The sequence below is a fragment of the Cydia fagiglandana genome, chromosome 13, assembly GCF_963556715.1.
Source record: "Cydia fagiglandana chromosome 13, ilCydFagi1.1, whole genome shotgun sequence".
NCBI classification, from domain to species: Eukaryota; Metazoa; Arthropoda; class Insecta; order Lepidoptera; family Tortricidae; genus Cydia; species Cydia fagiglandana.
The window spans coordinates 18,374,102-18,389,988 of NC_085944.1; the positions used below are offsets into that span (position 1 = coordinate 18,374,102).

The following is a 15,887-nucleotide window of genomic DNA, read 5'->3' on the forward strand; positions in this document are numbered from 1 at the left end:
ATACATTTTCAATTTTATTTTAAGTTTTAATCGTGTGTCGATAGATGGCAGTAAATGTACCGTGACTACAAAATTTACTTTGGCAATAGCCCTCTATACTATCTATTCTCTTTGCTATGAGTATACCTAACGGAGACCCTCAAATCTCAGTGCTGCCATCTAGATAGTTTTCGAATAATATATGAAAGTTCAGGACATAATATTGCCAAAAATCTGGATTTTGGAAAATTTTACAGGATATTAAATTAAAAGGAAGTTATCATTTTGGACGTGGGACAATATGGTATTGCACAAAATTGATCTTTACCATTTTTATATAAAATTTGTTAATTATGGTGTATCATCAATTCATCAAAGAGTAGGTATTGAATATATGAATAGTTGAATACCATGCCCCTTGCCTTATTTATAATATATAAGTAAATAAGGCAAGGGATTATATTTGTAATATATAAGTAAACAAAATCACACTTAAATATTAAATTAAAAAATATGGCAATTTAGTCCTTTTTAGAGTCCCTCTCTAAAAACAAACATAGGTAGAAACATAGTTATAGGTGTAACTTATAACGAAAGAAGACTTTGTATTCCATAGAAAAGTAATCAATGTGATCAATGATGATAAGGTCCATCAATAACAAACACAAATACATATTTAGAAATGTATATTTATTGGTATTGGGTACATATTTAAATTAATGAGACTATCGGCTCGACATATCACGTCAGTGCTCGGATCTCTACAATCCTTTTATAACACAGGCACTTCAAATGAAAATGGGAAATGATCCCAAAAATATGTATACAATTTTGAGCTTTATATCGTTGGTATTAGGCGAAAAATGTATACATATATTTGATGTCGACGGTACGTTTGAACTTACAGAATAGGTGATGGGTCGAATGTATGGTATGGAGGCTTGTGAAGATGCGTTTTACTGTTGTATGTAGCAAAATTTGGAATATTAAAATAACTACGTACGAAATACGTAATGAGTTTAATAATAACGTTTGTTAATGAAAATCCTAAAGATGTCCTACAACGTGATGTTTATATATTCGAAAAAAAAATCTTCCGTGAAAAATGACTAAAGGAAAACTTCGAAAATCGATATTTCCTTGTCGACGATGGTGCTTAATGCCTGACTAGTAATATATGATCAATTGAACATCAGAGGGCGCTGTTATTCTCATGTATAGGCAAGGGTGCGAAACTCCTGACTTCGGCCAAACTCGGCTCCGCTCGACTCAGCATTGCTCCGAGCAATTATTAGGGTTGGCACCACTTGACTTCCTTTGGCGTGCACGACCACAGATAAGATTCACTTGATTTTTGACAACTAAATAGCCGAAAGGGATAGTGCCATATATTAGAAAGGGACAGCATGATTCGACCCTGAACCGCTGTCAAACTTCGGTTTTGTAGGAAGTTTCCTTTCGGTACGGTTCGTTCATTATTCTGTGGTATAGGGTGATAGTACAGTGTAGTATGTAAAAAATTGTTCCAGTGAATTTTCGCAACATGGCGCGTGATTTTAATTATATTCCTGGTCAGGCATTCTAATTAAAATATAATGTACAGGTTTTACCGTTAGACATTTTTATCAGCAGATCAAAATAAAAAAACTATCTTTAGCAATTCCAAATATTAAACGCACTTTCCCAAAATAGATCTAAAAATAACATACGTAGTTATTTCGATTTTTATAATATGCTACTTAAGATTTAGAGAGGTTTAGGGTTTAAAGCGTCACTGGTACAAGTATTGAATAGGCCTATAGCGATCATACCTATATAGGTACGAGAAATCAGAAATACTAAGATTAATACAGACAATTTGTCAAATTTTACTACTGTACCACAAGCATCTATTTTTTTATTCACTCTGGTAGAATCTTAATATATACATAGTAAAATTACATTAATTGAAATACTTAGCCCGTCTAAGCAAACTCTGCACCGATTTTGTAGCGGCAGAGTGAGGATTGTCACATATTTTCATGGCAATTTGACTGTTATGTTATAGTGGCACCTCCATACTGTAGCTTGAAAGTAGGTGCAGTTAGTCTGACTATTGGCGTACTTAAGGAAATAAGTCTACTGATGTCATTAATCTATTGCTAAAGAAAGGACGCATAGCACAAGGAATTTCGTACATTGCTCCGCCTGTTCGTATCTCTATCGCACGCGCGTAATTATATTGCTGTCTCGTCGATGATGACGGGGTTCAATGACACTGCGCGCGGGCAGCAATATACGAAATATCACGTGCTATGCGTCCTTTCTTTATTAAATAAAAGGGTAGATTTAACAGTTTAAAATTGTTTCGTTCCAAAATATAATAACCAGCCAAGTGTTTGTATCACATATAATTGAGGGTTCCATATTATCATACAACACAAAAAATCGTCGAATTCATATTTACGGACCCTTTTTTCACTCATAATTTCAACTATATTAAGTTCAAGAAATACAGCCAGCAGACATACAAAGAGATAGTAGAATTCTGCACCATTTGGGTGAGCAACCCTTACAAAATTATTGTTGAGGTAACTCTTTGCATTTGCAATAATAAAATTATTGCAGAGATAACTATGCAATAATTTTGTAAGGGATACTTACCGAAATCGGTGCAGAATTTTACTATATAAATAAAGTAAAGTTAAGTAGGTGTATAATTATTGTTTTGTAGAACCACGTTATACACAACTGAGGGTTTCATGTTATCATACTACACAAAAAATCGTCGAATTCATATTTCGGGACCCTATTTTTCACTTAAAATTTCAACTGTATTTAGTTCAAGAGATACAGCCAGCAGACAGAGATAGTATTCTACACCCCTTGGGTGAGCAACCCTTACAAAATTTTGGATGGTTACTTGGCGAAAGGGTCCAGAATTTTACTGTATAATTATAGTACAGTTAATTAAGTATAATTATTGTTTTGAGCGGTAAAAATAATGTCAATTTGTACTGAAAGGCAAATCAGTGAATAAAAAATAAGACGGCTTGATATTAGATTGAAAATCTTGCATCATTACATTATGTGACTAAATGGTTTTATATAACCCTTTTTTTACATTATCATGTAATGTTTCCTACAGTATGATTTTTGCAAATCTGATTACTCATGTAATTGACGTTGCATTCTTAGTATGTACCTAAGTTGCTACTAACATAATATGGGACTTGTCCTGAAAAAAATCTTATTCATTCATTTTTTAATTACTACCCCAAACATTCATGTTGCGTCTTTCACTACAGAAAAGTAATTAAACAGAAAAATAATAATTGCGTTTATTATGCAAATAAGGTACATTTAAATTTGACTTGACAGTTAGATTTTCTTATTCTTAGATTTCCAATATACAATATTAGAATGGACTAGTTTAGCATATTGCAAATTTTGCAAATTGTTTTTGACCAGCAGCTCGAACAAGAGTACTTTGCTGCTTATAAAACAGAGAAAAACATGTGATTTTACTCACTGAGTGAGACAAAATGACACGAAGGAATGTCATTGTACAAAAACATGTTTCATAGGGTTAGATGGGGTAAGCAAAATATTGAAGCCAGAGAAAAACATATAGGGAATGTTTCATACTCTGAGCAAAATAAAATGTTTGTCTTTCATGACATTCGGCTGATATAGACGATGCGAGAACTCGCATGCGAGTTTCATACCATTGCGGGTTTTGATCGGTCGGTCAAATTGGACGTAATCCACAGTCCGCAATAACTAAAATCGCATGCGAGATCGCGCGTTCTAAATCAGCCCTTTTTTGGAGTTGCAAAATATTATAGGAAACATTACACGCTGAATAACCGTTCAAAAAACGTCATACAAAACGTGTGCACCTATTTACGTTTAGTACAGGCTCTCGGCGTTCGAGGAGCGTGGTTTCTTAATCTTCTCGAGGTTCTTGATGACGATGTCGTGGAGCGAGCAGTAGCGGTTGCGGATCTCGCACATCACCAGCCACAGGGACAGGTATTCCTTCTCGTCCAGTTCCTGAAATAATAGGTTCCTTCTAGAATTTTCTTTGCAATTAGCGGAGTTATGACTTAGGGTCACTTGCAACATGCCGCTAACCCGGGGTTTGAGCACAAAATTTTATGAGTTCCATGAATTTTGTGACAAACAATATAACAATATCACTTGTTTGGCGAGTAACTTTAAAATTGATTATGTATGTGTGTGTGCCTTAGATAAATACATTTAAAAAAAATGTAGAAAAGGTAAATTCAAAAAGTGTCACTTTCGACTTATTTGTGACTCTTCTATAGTCAAATAGTCATCAATGTGTAGATACTTGGCCACTTTGGAGACGATCTTAGCCCTGGAGATGAATTACCGCGAGATCTGGTCGAAGAATGCCGCGGCCTCGGATTCGACCAACTGTATCTCCGCTAACGCGTGCTCTTGTATTAAATATAATAAATATTGTACAAAACTACTCACTCTAACAGCTCTTCTATAGTCATCAATGGATACTTCGCCACTTTGGACACGATCCTCGCTAAATACGAGATCTGGTCGAAAAACGCCGCCGCCTCCATCTCGACCGACTTACTGTATAGTAACAATATTGTACAAAACAAACTACTCACTCTAACAGCTCTTCTATAGTCATCAATATGTGGATACTTGGCCACTTTGGAGACGATCTTCGCCCTGGAGATGAAGTACCGCGAGACCTGGTCGAAGAATGCCGCGGCCTCGGATTCGACCAACTGTATCTCCGCTAACGCGTGCTCTTGTATTAAATATAATAAATATTGTACAAAACTACTCACACTAACAGCTCTTCTATAGTCATCAATGGATACTTCGCCACTTTGGACACGATCCTCGCTAAATACGAGATCTGGTCGAAAAACGCCGCCGCCTCCATCTCGACCGACTTACTGTATAGTAACAATATTGTACAAAACAAACTACTCACTCTAACAGCTCTTCTATAGTCATCAATATGTGGATACTTGGCCACTTTGGAGACGATCTTCGCCCTCGAGATGAAGTACCGCGAGATCTGGTCGAAGAATGCCGCGGCCTCGGATTCGACCGACTGTATCTCCGCTAACGTGTCCTCTTGTATTGACACGCCGAAGTTGTTGCCGTCTTCGATCTTTGGGATCATGAAGGAGATCCACATTTTCAACTGGAAACGGAAAAATTAACATGAATGAAGTTAAATATCTAAATATATAAATATAACCAATGAAGGTCCTCAAATTAGAACCCAGATGCGTTGGGACGACGACATAAAAAGGACTGCGGGGAAGAACTGGCTCCAGGTCAAATGTGTAGTATAGGTTGTAGTACGCGGATCCGCGTACCGCGTACGAGGACTTAAGCAGCAAGAGGTAGGTAACAAACAGACAGAGAGTTCATCGAAATTAAACTTTCTTGAGACATATTTTAAACAAAACGGACAATGGTTTCACTCACTTGAATTCACACGAACACTTGAGCCTGAGGAAGGACCCCCGACGGGCATAAAACATGTCGCCAATAGCGACTAAGTGAGTGAAACCATTGTCGTCTAAACAGAAAGAGAATTACTTTCATTTTCATATTGGCATGAATTTGCTATTTAGAAACTTGAACAAGCTTACATATCAAAGAAATCAATATGAATAAATGTGTAACATTTCCTTTGAATATGATCGTAATATGGGAAAACAGTAGTAAAAAAGTACAAACGTAGGTAATTGTAATTTTCCTTATCCTACAACAATGAATCATGCAATAACCTTATACAGTTATTTCATTATGAAACACCAACAGAGTAAAATCATAAATGTAAATATCAACTTATATTTTTTCTTAAGCCAAATGCAATCAGTGAATTGCATAGAAAAATGTATTGGTATATTAGAGACATAACTATGGAATCAGTTAATAATGAAGAAACATGTAAATAATTCTATACAATATCTCTCTATCTCTCCCTTCTTTGAATATCTACCTTTAAAACAACAGTAGTATTTTCACTTACCAAATTGGAGTCTTCAACGAGTTCCCGAATGTGTGGTTTAACAAGATGTATGAGGTCGCTGAGAGGCTTGTTACATGGAACGGAGCCATTTGGCAGCGCATACACTCTAGTTCCGTCGAGGGTCGAGTGACTGGATGTCTCTGAGGAGTCCACTCTGGGTCTCTTGGCTTGTGGTTCATTTTGGGAGGCAGCTGGCGGGGGTACTGGAATGTTTAGGTCCTGGAAAGATGAGATGGTGTTAGAAATTTTGAGTTCAAAGCTAAAATGTCAATATTAACCATGAAGAAATATTTTTTATATTCAATAATACAAGCAATCACACAGTTTCGCAATATCATATGGGTGAACCAACTTTTAGAACACTGATTTGGAAGCTATATTAAAAAAATTACAATTTTTTATAGTAAAACATAAAAGGAATTATTAATATGTAGATGATTTATTTTATTTACTTGTTTTAAAGGCAGCAGCGAAGTTACAATACTAGATTTAACCACATTTTGCTCTTGCCGCACTGAAATAGTCTTTTGCGTTACATATCAACATGCTTACAGAGTTTAATTAATTTTTTATGATTAGCTCTTTAAAAAAAAAAAAAAAAAATTAGATCTTTCAACTTTTGAGCTTAGGTAAACCAATTGTAGGTGAAATGTGCAAAAGGTAATAAATTCGTTCATTAGGTGTTATAAGCAGAGCTCGGATAGGGTGAGCTATTTGCCTTATAATTTGACATGTCTTATGTCATATATAAGGCAAATAGCTCACCCTATCCGAGCTCTGGTTATAAGCTTAGGTTAATTGATCATTAGGTATTTTTTTAATATGTGAAACAAGCATTGAAGATTCAACATTAGGTAAATCGATTTTCGGTATTCTGATTGCAACCCTAAGGGTAATACAATTTTATACACATACCTGATGAACATCAGCGAAATCTCGATTTTGGAAATTTGACGTTTCGAGAAGTTCATTCAACTTCACTATCTTCTCGGGGAAGCCTTTTATTATTAAATGCTCGGCCTTCTGCTTGAGAGAATCTTTGTACTCCTGCACCTGAAACATTGCAAGTAGAAGTAAAGAGATTAAGTGCAGGCGGCCTACTCGACACGCGTATCGAAACAACTCCGATGGCCGACAATAGAGGTTATGTTGACTTCCATACACACCATACTACTGTCCTAACATTCAAGAAATAGCTTTAGGGATACTCTAAACTTTGTAATTTAGCCACAGGTGGCACGAAATCACACTACGGTTATATTTAGACGTACTTTACTCGGAAAGTGTAAGGTCACGCACACTTCATTGTCCCTAACTCGTGTCAAACAAATAACGCTGCTAAGTGGAACAGTTTACCTTTTTCGCAACGTCCGTCATTATTCTATCGATATTTATTACTAGAATACAACTTATTCGATTCACTTATTGTATCTAAAGGCGTAGAATTCCACTAAATATAATAGCTAATTCAACAATTCGTCACTACAAACCATGAATTGAATTTGGTTTGGTTTTAGCTGCGTTCAATGTTAATGGCTCCTAATCAATTATAATAATATGCATCCTACCGAATCTAAAAGCCTTTCCAGTTCCACATCTTTATGTGAAGACATTATATGGAAATTAAAGGATGGTGAAATGGGCAGACGTTAATACAAATTATATTCTTATATTTTTTTTATTTTTTGTGCCATTCATGACTTTTGTGACATTGCCGTTAAAACTCTTCGTACAAATTAACAAAAATATACTTTTCCATGAACGCAACCAATACAACTGAATACAGAAAATAATTTCAACGTTTTAAAAAATTTCTCGAACATACAGGCAAGTGTTGCCATAATGTGTCCAGTCAAAACAAAAGTCAAATCGATAAAAATGACAGTGAGAGATTGTCAAATACACGTGGTGTCTATGGTGTCGGTTTCTTGTATCTCTGTCGCTCGTTCCCAATATCTCCCTAATTAATTAATTTCTATATTATTCTGATTACAATGAAATATTTCTAGTTAATATTTAACAAAATACAGCCACAACAATGTCCACTTTCAAATTCAACTTTTCCAATGATGGAGATGCTACGAAAGATAAAATAGAAGAATCAAATGAAGAAATTGTTTGGTTACAATGTGAAGAAGTCACACCAAACAAACAAATAGATGATATTGAGGACCTCCTTGGGCACGCTAGGATGTTCGCCTGCGGAGAAGTGGAGATCGGTCATGTGGTGGCTTCGGAGGCACTCAACAAAATGTACACTGGGGATAATGAGTTCAAAAATGCTGTTGAATTAGCAGAGAAAGAGCACAAAGACCTAGTTGCCGGTAAATACGAAGGTGGGTTTAATACTTTTAAATTTAATATCTATTAGATCATTCTATTCAGTATTCATTCATTACTAATATAATAAGAGAATTTCAAAGTGGAATCCAATTGGATTATACTACACAAGAAAAAACAGTAGGGTTTGATCCCTTGGTATTGGTTTTTAAGATTTGAAGTCATTTTGTTTACTTTTTTTTACAGGTGGTCTTAAAATATGGGAATGCACATATGATTTAATAGAATATCTTGACTATGACACTGATATCCAATTTGAAAATAAGAAAGTATTGGATCTTGGCTGTGGTGCTGGTATTCTTGGCATTTACACTTTTTTAAAGGATGCTTTAGTGACATTTCAGGATTATGTAAGTATAAAACCTAGTGCAAAGCATGAATCTATAGTTTGTATTTTTTAGCATTAGAAAGAACTTAAAGAGGGTAAGTGATCTTGACAAGTCTTTTAATTGGAAAACGCTTTTTAAAAATCAATAACTTTTACTTATGAAAGCAGAAGAATATAAATGATTGTATTAGATTCATAATTGTTACATATTTGCCGTAACTTATTTTCAAATCAAGAGTGAACAGGCACCTTCTGGGCGAGCTCGCTCCATCGTAGGCCACGTCTACGCCTCGGCTAGTATGTGGCCATGAGTAAACCCATGCATAATAAAAAAAAAGAAAAAAAAAATGTGTTTTTCAATTAAAAGACACATCAAGATTGTTACAACCTTATTTCTAATGCTAAAAAAAACGAACTATAGTACTTATATAACTGGATCTGGCATAAAAGGTGGGGGGTAGGTGACTGAACAGGATGGTCTTAGTATCTTTCAGTAGGAGTAGCAGCAAAAGCTTGTCTGTCCTTGTCACAGTCTCACATTTTACTTGTGTGGATGATTATGGTGGGCAACAAATAAATTCGACCAATCAGTGTCGCATTCTGTATGTTGTTTTTGTTTCAGAACAAGGAAATACTAGAATGTGTTACAATACCTAATGTTTTACTTAACATTGAAGAAAATGAAAAAGCACTGGACATAAGTAAATGTAAATTCTACTCTGGCGACTGGGCCTCATTCAATAATAAACTAGATGATACTGAAGTTTTTGACCTCATATTGACATCTGAGACTATTTATAACACCACAAATTATGATAAGCTAATTGATATCTTTGTAAAAAGATTAAGTAAAGACGGAGAAGTGTATGTGGCTGCTAAAACCTGCTATTTTGGAGTGGGCGGTGGCACAAGGCAGTTTGAAACAAGTATAAAGAAAAATGGGCTTTTGGAAAGCAAAGTCTGTTGGAAAAGCACAGGAGGAATACTTAGGGAAATTTTAAAACTGACGAAGAAGACATGACATTTATTTATTTATAATTTAAGTATAACAAAAGCAGTGTAAAACATCAACATTGTAAATAAAAATTATTATAATTATTATTGGAAGACTTTCTTATCCATAATATCCATACCTACATTAACCTACATTAAATTGATCTTTATAAAAAATCATTATAAAATTTATTAAATGTGCTTGAAACTTAAATAATAACAAATTTACAGCCTGGCAAAAAAGAGTAGAAATTAAAAAGTGGCAACACTATAGTGTCGTCCCTTTCAAATCAATATATATAAGAGAACGGGATGACACTACAGTGTTGCCACTTTTTAATTTCTACTCTTTTTCGCCAGGCTGTACTAGCTTATAATTACTTCACTAAGCTGATATAATTTGCTCACGAATTACATAATGAAAGAAACAAAAAAATGCATAATTTCACATTTTCAGTAGAAACTTATGGTGAGAGTCTCTCATAAACCCATCCATCCTCCCCCTCATGGAGTAGCTTCCCGTCTGGCTGTTCGCCTACATTTGGCTTCCGGAACTTGATCCTGTCATGGAGACGGTCCCTTTGGCCCTGCCAGAACTCTACAGCTCGCGGACGAATGATGTAGCCACCCCTGTAACAAGTAACATATATTTAAGCTAGGATAGCTGACTTACTGCTGCCCTATGAAATACTGTAATGTAACATGCAATCTCGCAAAATCTAAACTAAAGGAGCTTTTGTTTATACATACACTTTTTGAATGATGGGGTTTTTTTATAATTGCTTCCAAATCTGAGGTTGTCAGTTTTAAGTATTGCTGGCTCCATAACTTATGTAGGTTGTGTTGTTTTCTCATAATGAGAAACAAAAATTGTAGCTTACCAATAGCTTGGCTTAGGAACTTCCTTTTCAGGTATCAGGTACTGAGCCTCCAATACACTCTCTCGCTCGCACAGCACATCCCTCGACTCTATCGGAGTGCTCTGATGACTAGCGCAGGCTGCAATCTGGCTTGGGACCGGCCGGGAATGGAAGTATGTTGTTGATTCCTCTTCCGACAGCTTTTCTACTTGACCTTCGATCCTTATGGATCTGTTTAGGACTTCCCAGTAAAAGGTTGCCGCTACATTTGGATTGAGATCCTGTAAAATGTTAATACTTATATCAAATGGCTTGAATATTGATATTTTTTATCTTAGGGGCTGTCCATAAATTACGTCATCGATTTTTGACCCCCCCCCCCCTAAAATCATACAAAAATCATGCTTCGAATGACCCCGTTTCCTCCTACCATCATCCGATGTCCAGACCCCCCCCCTAATTTGAAATGACGTAATTTATGAATAGCCCCTTATCTGTGTAAATTGACATAGCCCAACAAATCTGATGTAATGGTATTATGAAATAAATAAGAAGGAAAAAACCTCGGAACAAATTCACATTAGAGGAAAAGGTACCACTCTTACCAATTCTCTAGCTTTTCTACTTTCATAGTTGGTGAAAAACTTGAAGCCCTCCTTTCCATAGCCTTTCAGTAAAACAAATCTAGCCGAAGGAAAACCTTGCCTGTAACAAGATACAAAAAAAAAACATTTTAAATACAGTCTTACCTGTTAAGTTTACCAAAGAAAAAGTTTACCAAACAAACACACTAAAACATTAAACCTTACTTTGTTATAAACCTACAAATTGTTTAGATTTAGCTTAGAACTTCTTAGTAACTCCTTTCAGTGGTAAGTCTTTTCAAGGTCTTTATGATCAAAGGTTGTAGCTAATTCAGATTCAATTTCATGCCTGAATAAGCAGGCAAGAAAGTTAATTACGGTTTAAGTACCTGAAGTCTTTAGAGGATTAAATGTGAAACTAATAAGAGCAAAACAAAAAAAAAAATTAAGAAAACATTACAGCTTGCTACATACAGTTCAGTATGTATTAAATGTAACTAACGATTTTAGCTCAGCGATCCAAAGAGAATCTTGGCCTCCGAAAAAACCAATAGTAAATGTCTGTATGTTTGTAAAAAAAAAGTAAAAAGAAATAGGAACATAGTGCCACATAATTCAAAAATGAGTTTTGTAGGACTATGTTCTAAGATTAAATTGTATTCCTCTACATATTTATAAAAGATAATAAACAAAAATGATAACTTACGGTGACACAGTGGCTAAGCACATAGCGTTTGGCTCAAGGATTTCCTTTTTAGTGCAGGCCTCTTCAAACCAAGCCTTAAATTGACCAAAAGGCTCCTTTGAGACCAGGTGTTTTTCCAGAAACGTCTCATCCTTGTCCTTGTATTTGATTCTCATTCCTTTAAAAAAGTAACATTTAATAATTTAATGGTAACATTCTGTTATCAATTTTAAAGTAATAAAATTACAGACCACATCACTCAATTGAACTGGGTTTATATTACCTACTTAATAATTAAAATCGTAGCTCATATTAAGCCAGTTAAAAGTCAATCTCACGTCTAGAAAGTTATAAATTAATGTGCATGATTGTGTTTTGTTTAATTAATTACTTACCTCCAATGTCGATGCTCATCTTGCGAAAACTTGGCGTACCCGGCAAGAATAATAGAAAAGGTCTAGCTAACAATCTTCCCATCCGTTCATTTAAAGATACAGTAAATGTAATTATTTTACTGTTAACTCTTGAGTACCACCCGCGAGAATAAATTCAATTAAAACTTCTCTTTCTAGTAAAGTATGTCAACAACATCCGTGGATAGAAGCTTAGATTGAAATGACGCTCATTAAGAAAAACAATAAGATAATTTTAAAACATTGATAATGCGATAAGATAATGAAAACAATCGACCATAAAAATCTTTCCTACCTTCGCTATAGTTGTCAAAACTTATTAAGCTTGTTTCAGTTAACCTTAAAAACGCCGGAGAAAAAGTTAACACAAGTCAATTTCATGGCAACACTGAATAAAAAAAGTTTATCAGGATCCGCGCGAAAATTAATTCTTTGAAGTGTTTAGAATTTTAGGGTGTTAACTGTTAGGTTAGGTACTTACCTTTAGGTAGAGTTTAGCAACCGCGATAACTTTTATACAATCTAATATAATATAATACATACTAATACAACCTAAGTTACGCTCTCATTTTAAAATTACATTAGTTTCAAGTACTTACGTGAAACTTCGTTTTCGTTTCTAAAAATTGTTATAAAAAGAAATTAGAGGGAGGAGAAGTTTACATACAAAACTACAACACAATTTACAATTTCTTGAATGTTCAGGTCCATGTTAATTGCAGAACGTCGTTTTAAAATGAGACTTAGTGCTAGTTATTAGGTAAAGGTTTATATTGAAATTAGGGAAGTGATGTAGGTACTTCTCTGTAAATCCCGGAACAACTAGGTATATGGAACCATTTTAACGCCTGATTTCATTTATTAGCAATGCAACTTTCAATGAGATATCGCTGCGAGAAAGGAATTTCGCGTATTGTTTAAACGTCTGTTTCTTATTTGATTTAATGATAAACACTATGTCGAGGCCTGTTTTGAGTAACAAATTGAAAACAGTACGTTCGACGAAACTTACATCGACCGGGATATACAGCGTGGAAACACAAGTCGAGCCCTGGAGGGAAACTACCTTAAATCCTTTAAGCTGGCTCGACATTTCTTTATTTTTAAAAAGAAACAAAACTGCATTCTAAGATTTTTGTACCTGTGATTACCTACATTTTGTACCTATATATATATATATGTGTTTTGTATCGTTTTCGTTCGAGCTCCCGATAAGTCTCGATAAGTCAGGTCTTTTTAGTATTAAGATTTATGTGCGTATTACGCACCTCTAACATATGTATCTTATATGACTGTATGTGTTCTGAATAAATAAAATAAAATAAATAAAATAAAATAAAGTCTTAGTAGTGAAACTAACGGATGACTCACATTAGATCGGGCCGTGTCCGGGCCGGAGCTTCCGGCGCTTACTTTTCTATGACATGACAGGCGATCACGTGATGCTTTTCATAGAAAACGATGCGCCATGCGCCATAGTATAGGCCATGCGCCGGAAGCTACGGGTCGGACACGGCCCGGTGTAACGTGAGTCATCCTTAACCGTGAATCGTTTAAAACTGTTAGTACATTTGACGGTGAAAAAAATAACGTAGACCAGGAAATGTTGAAGTCATCAGTTGTTAAAAACCTCTTAATTGCACACAACACGCCGGGGTATCATTACCTAAACTACGGTCACACACCATTGCTGTAGGCGGTAGCTTTGAAGTGCCGGCGCGGAGGCCGACGCGAACAAATTTATGCGCAGTGTCAATACATTAGGCGGCGAGAGATGCGACGGCGGCGTGTTACTAACTTACTACCTATAGAGAGAGCGTGAGAGTTGAATTCTGGCGTTGGCCAGCGTTACGTGACCTTTAAATTCGTATTTGGATTGTTGATAGAAACCTTCAATAATAATACAAATTCAGGCGGTGCAGATCCTATGCCAAGTGCATGACTATCGAGACAGAAGAGATGGCCTCTCAAGTTGCGCTGGAATGCAGCGGAGTGGCTACAAACAGCACAAAACATCTCGGATCTCCAATAAGCGCTCTCCCCCAGGGTCCTACTCAACATCAAAGGTCTGATGGGATTCCTTGAGGAGTCCTGGTTGATAATGTGTGTTCCTTTTCATTATGTGGCGCACAGTAATTTAATACAGTATATATTATTATGATATGTACAGCTCCCAAAAGTTCCAAATGAAGAATAGTATGCTGTAGGCTTCGCGAACCCCGAAGCCTCCGCCATTTTGAAAATTTATTATAGGTAATAAATTATTTAGAGAGTCAGGGGAATCCTGACGCATGACAACCCCACGTCTATCATCATGTATACAAGTTCACCCGAGTACCTATAGTCGCACCAATAAAAGTCTGCAGCGGATTTCATATCCCACGCAGTGTAAGTGTTATTTATACGTCATAATTCCATAGAAGTTTGACGTTTAAAATGACACGTGCACTACATGGGCTAGGTATCAAAATCGCTGCAGACTTTTTACGGTCTAACTATACCTATTCGACTCGATTATGCACGTCTACCAATCGGAATAACGCGGGTGATGTCAGCATTTAAATAGTAAGCGCGTGCGCCGACGCTATTAAGATAAAGTCACGTTGCGAGTACAAGCACACATGCACTACACCTGTGGTTCTATAGGTTCGGTTTGGCTGCAGCATAGACTAAACATTTACTGCGGAGACCCAGGTTGTTTTATGCGCAGCGCACATGATTGATTTTAAATGATCTAATGACCGTTTATTGTTTTACGCGGCAACCTCAGTGGTACTTAAGCGCATTGTCATTTTCCTAAAGGCCCCAGTATACAGTGGCTAACGAGGGGCCATGCCAATCCACTGCCATGGACGTCTGTGTGAACAGAGGGCCTACCGCAAATCACCTTCGATATGTTGCCTCCTTGTCACACTTACGTACGAATTTAAAATTGCGACAGAGAGGTAACACGTCGAACGTGGTTCGCGGTAGGCCCTCAGGAACACAGAGAACAGGAACAGGGATGATATACCTATTCCCTTGAATTGTCATAATAATCGTCAACTTCCCAATTGCGCACCACTATAGACATCAACTGATGGCTTAGTTGTGCGCCATTGTATACAGCACCCTGTAGACTATGGCGATGGCTTGTTATGGACCATCCTTGACCACTGTGCCTTTACATTTCGTGATTGCATTCATTCACATTGCGTCTATCGCAGAAACCGACCGCGTGCTTATAAATTGATGTGCTACGTTCCCTACAGCGCGTCGTGGTATTAATCTATAAAATGAGAGAATTCCTTGGAAGGATGAATAGGGCTACACTTATTCAGAAAGTTGTGGATCTAACAATATGCACGAGTCGCCAAGATTATGAATGACACTATGGTTCTTGTTGAAACGCCATTGCTATTAAAATTAAACGGACATTTGTACAAAACTGGACATGCGCCAAAATCTCATTGCGCTGTGTAGTATTCCCTCTATCTAGTCTACATTCGGTGCCTATACGCATCTAGATAGGTATATTATGCATAACTAGCAATGTACAAATTGCATAACTAAGTAGGAACTTTAAAATCAAAGTGATGACTATACCTACTCCGCAATGAAATATTGACAAGCTGAGCATGTCGTTTAATTTTTAGTGAGGTAAGGTAAAGTAAAAGACATGGCGGTGACCGAAGATGGCG

At 36.3% G+C, this 15,887-nt stretch overlaps 3 protein-coding genes across 3 annotated transcripts; 1 reads left to right on the forward strand and 2 right to left on the reverse strand.

The window, feature by feature from the left end:
* Nucleotides 1-648: 648 nt before the first annotated feature.
* Nucleotides 649-7,521, reverse strand: LOC134670381 (proteasome activator complex subunit 3). Its single transcript, XM_063528207.1, has 5 exons — nt 7,361-7,521; nt 6,920-7,057; nt 6,005-6,223; nt 4,949-5,164; nt 649-4,014 (listed from the first exon to the last, which is right to left on the reverse strand). The coding sequence occupies exons 1-5, from the start codon at nt 7,379-7,381 to the stop codon at nt 3,871-3,873; spliced, it is 738 nt and encodes a 245-aa protein (XP_063384277.1). The 5' UTR covers nt 7,382-7,521; the 3' UTR covers nt 649-3,870.
* A 401-nt stretch (nt 7,522-7,922) lies between these two features.
* LOC134670411 (histidine protein methyltransferase 1 homolog) lies at nt 7,923-9,770 on the forward strand. The gene is made up of 3 exons (XM_063528256.1): nt 7,923-8,340; nt 8,531-8,694; nt 9,295-9,770. The coding sequence occupies exons 1-3, from the start codon at nt 8,043-8,045 to the stop codon at nt 9,691-9,693; spliced, it is 861 nt and encodes a 286-aa protein (XP_063384326.1). The 5' UTR covers nt 7,923-8,042; the 3' UTR covers nt 9,694-9,770.
* A 257-nt stretch (nt 9,771-10,027) lies between these two features.
* LOC134669828 (pyridoxine/pyridoxamine 5'-phosphate oxidase-like) lies at nt 10,028-12,498 on the reverse strand. Its single transcript, XM_063527449.1, has 5 exons — nt 12,190-12,498; nt 11,816-11,972; nt 11,131-11,230; nt 10,547-10,806; nt 10,028-10,295 (listed from the first exon to the last, which is right to left on the reverse strand). The coding sequence occupies exons 1-5, from the start codon at nt 12,269-12,271 to the stop codon at nt 10,130-10,132; spliced, it is 765 nt and encodes a 254-aa protein (XP_063383519.1). The 5' UTR covers nt 12,272-12,498; the 3' UTR covers nt 10,028-10,129.
* Between the last annotated feature and the right edge of the window lie 3,389 nt (nt 12,499-15,887).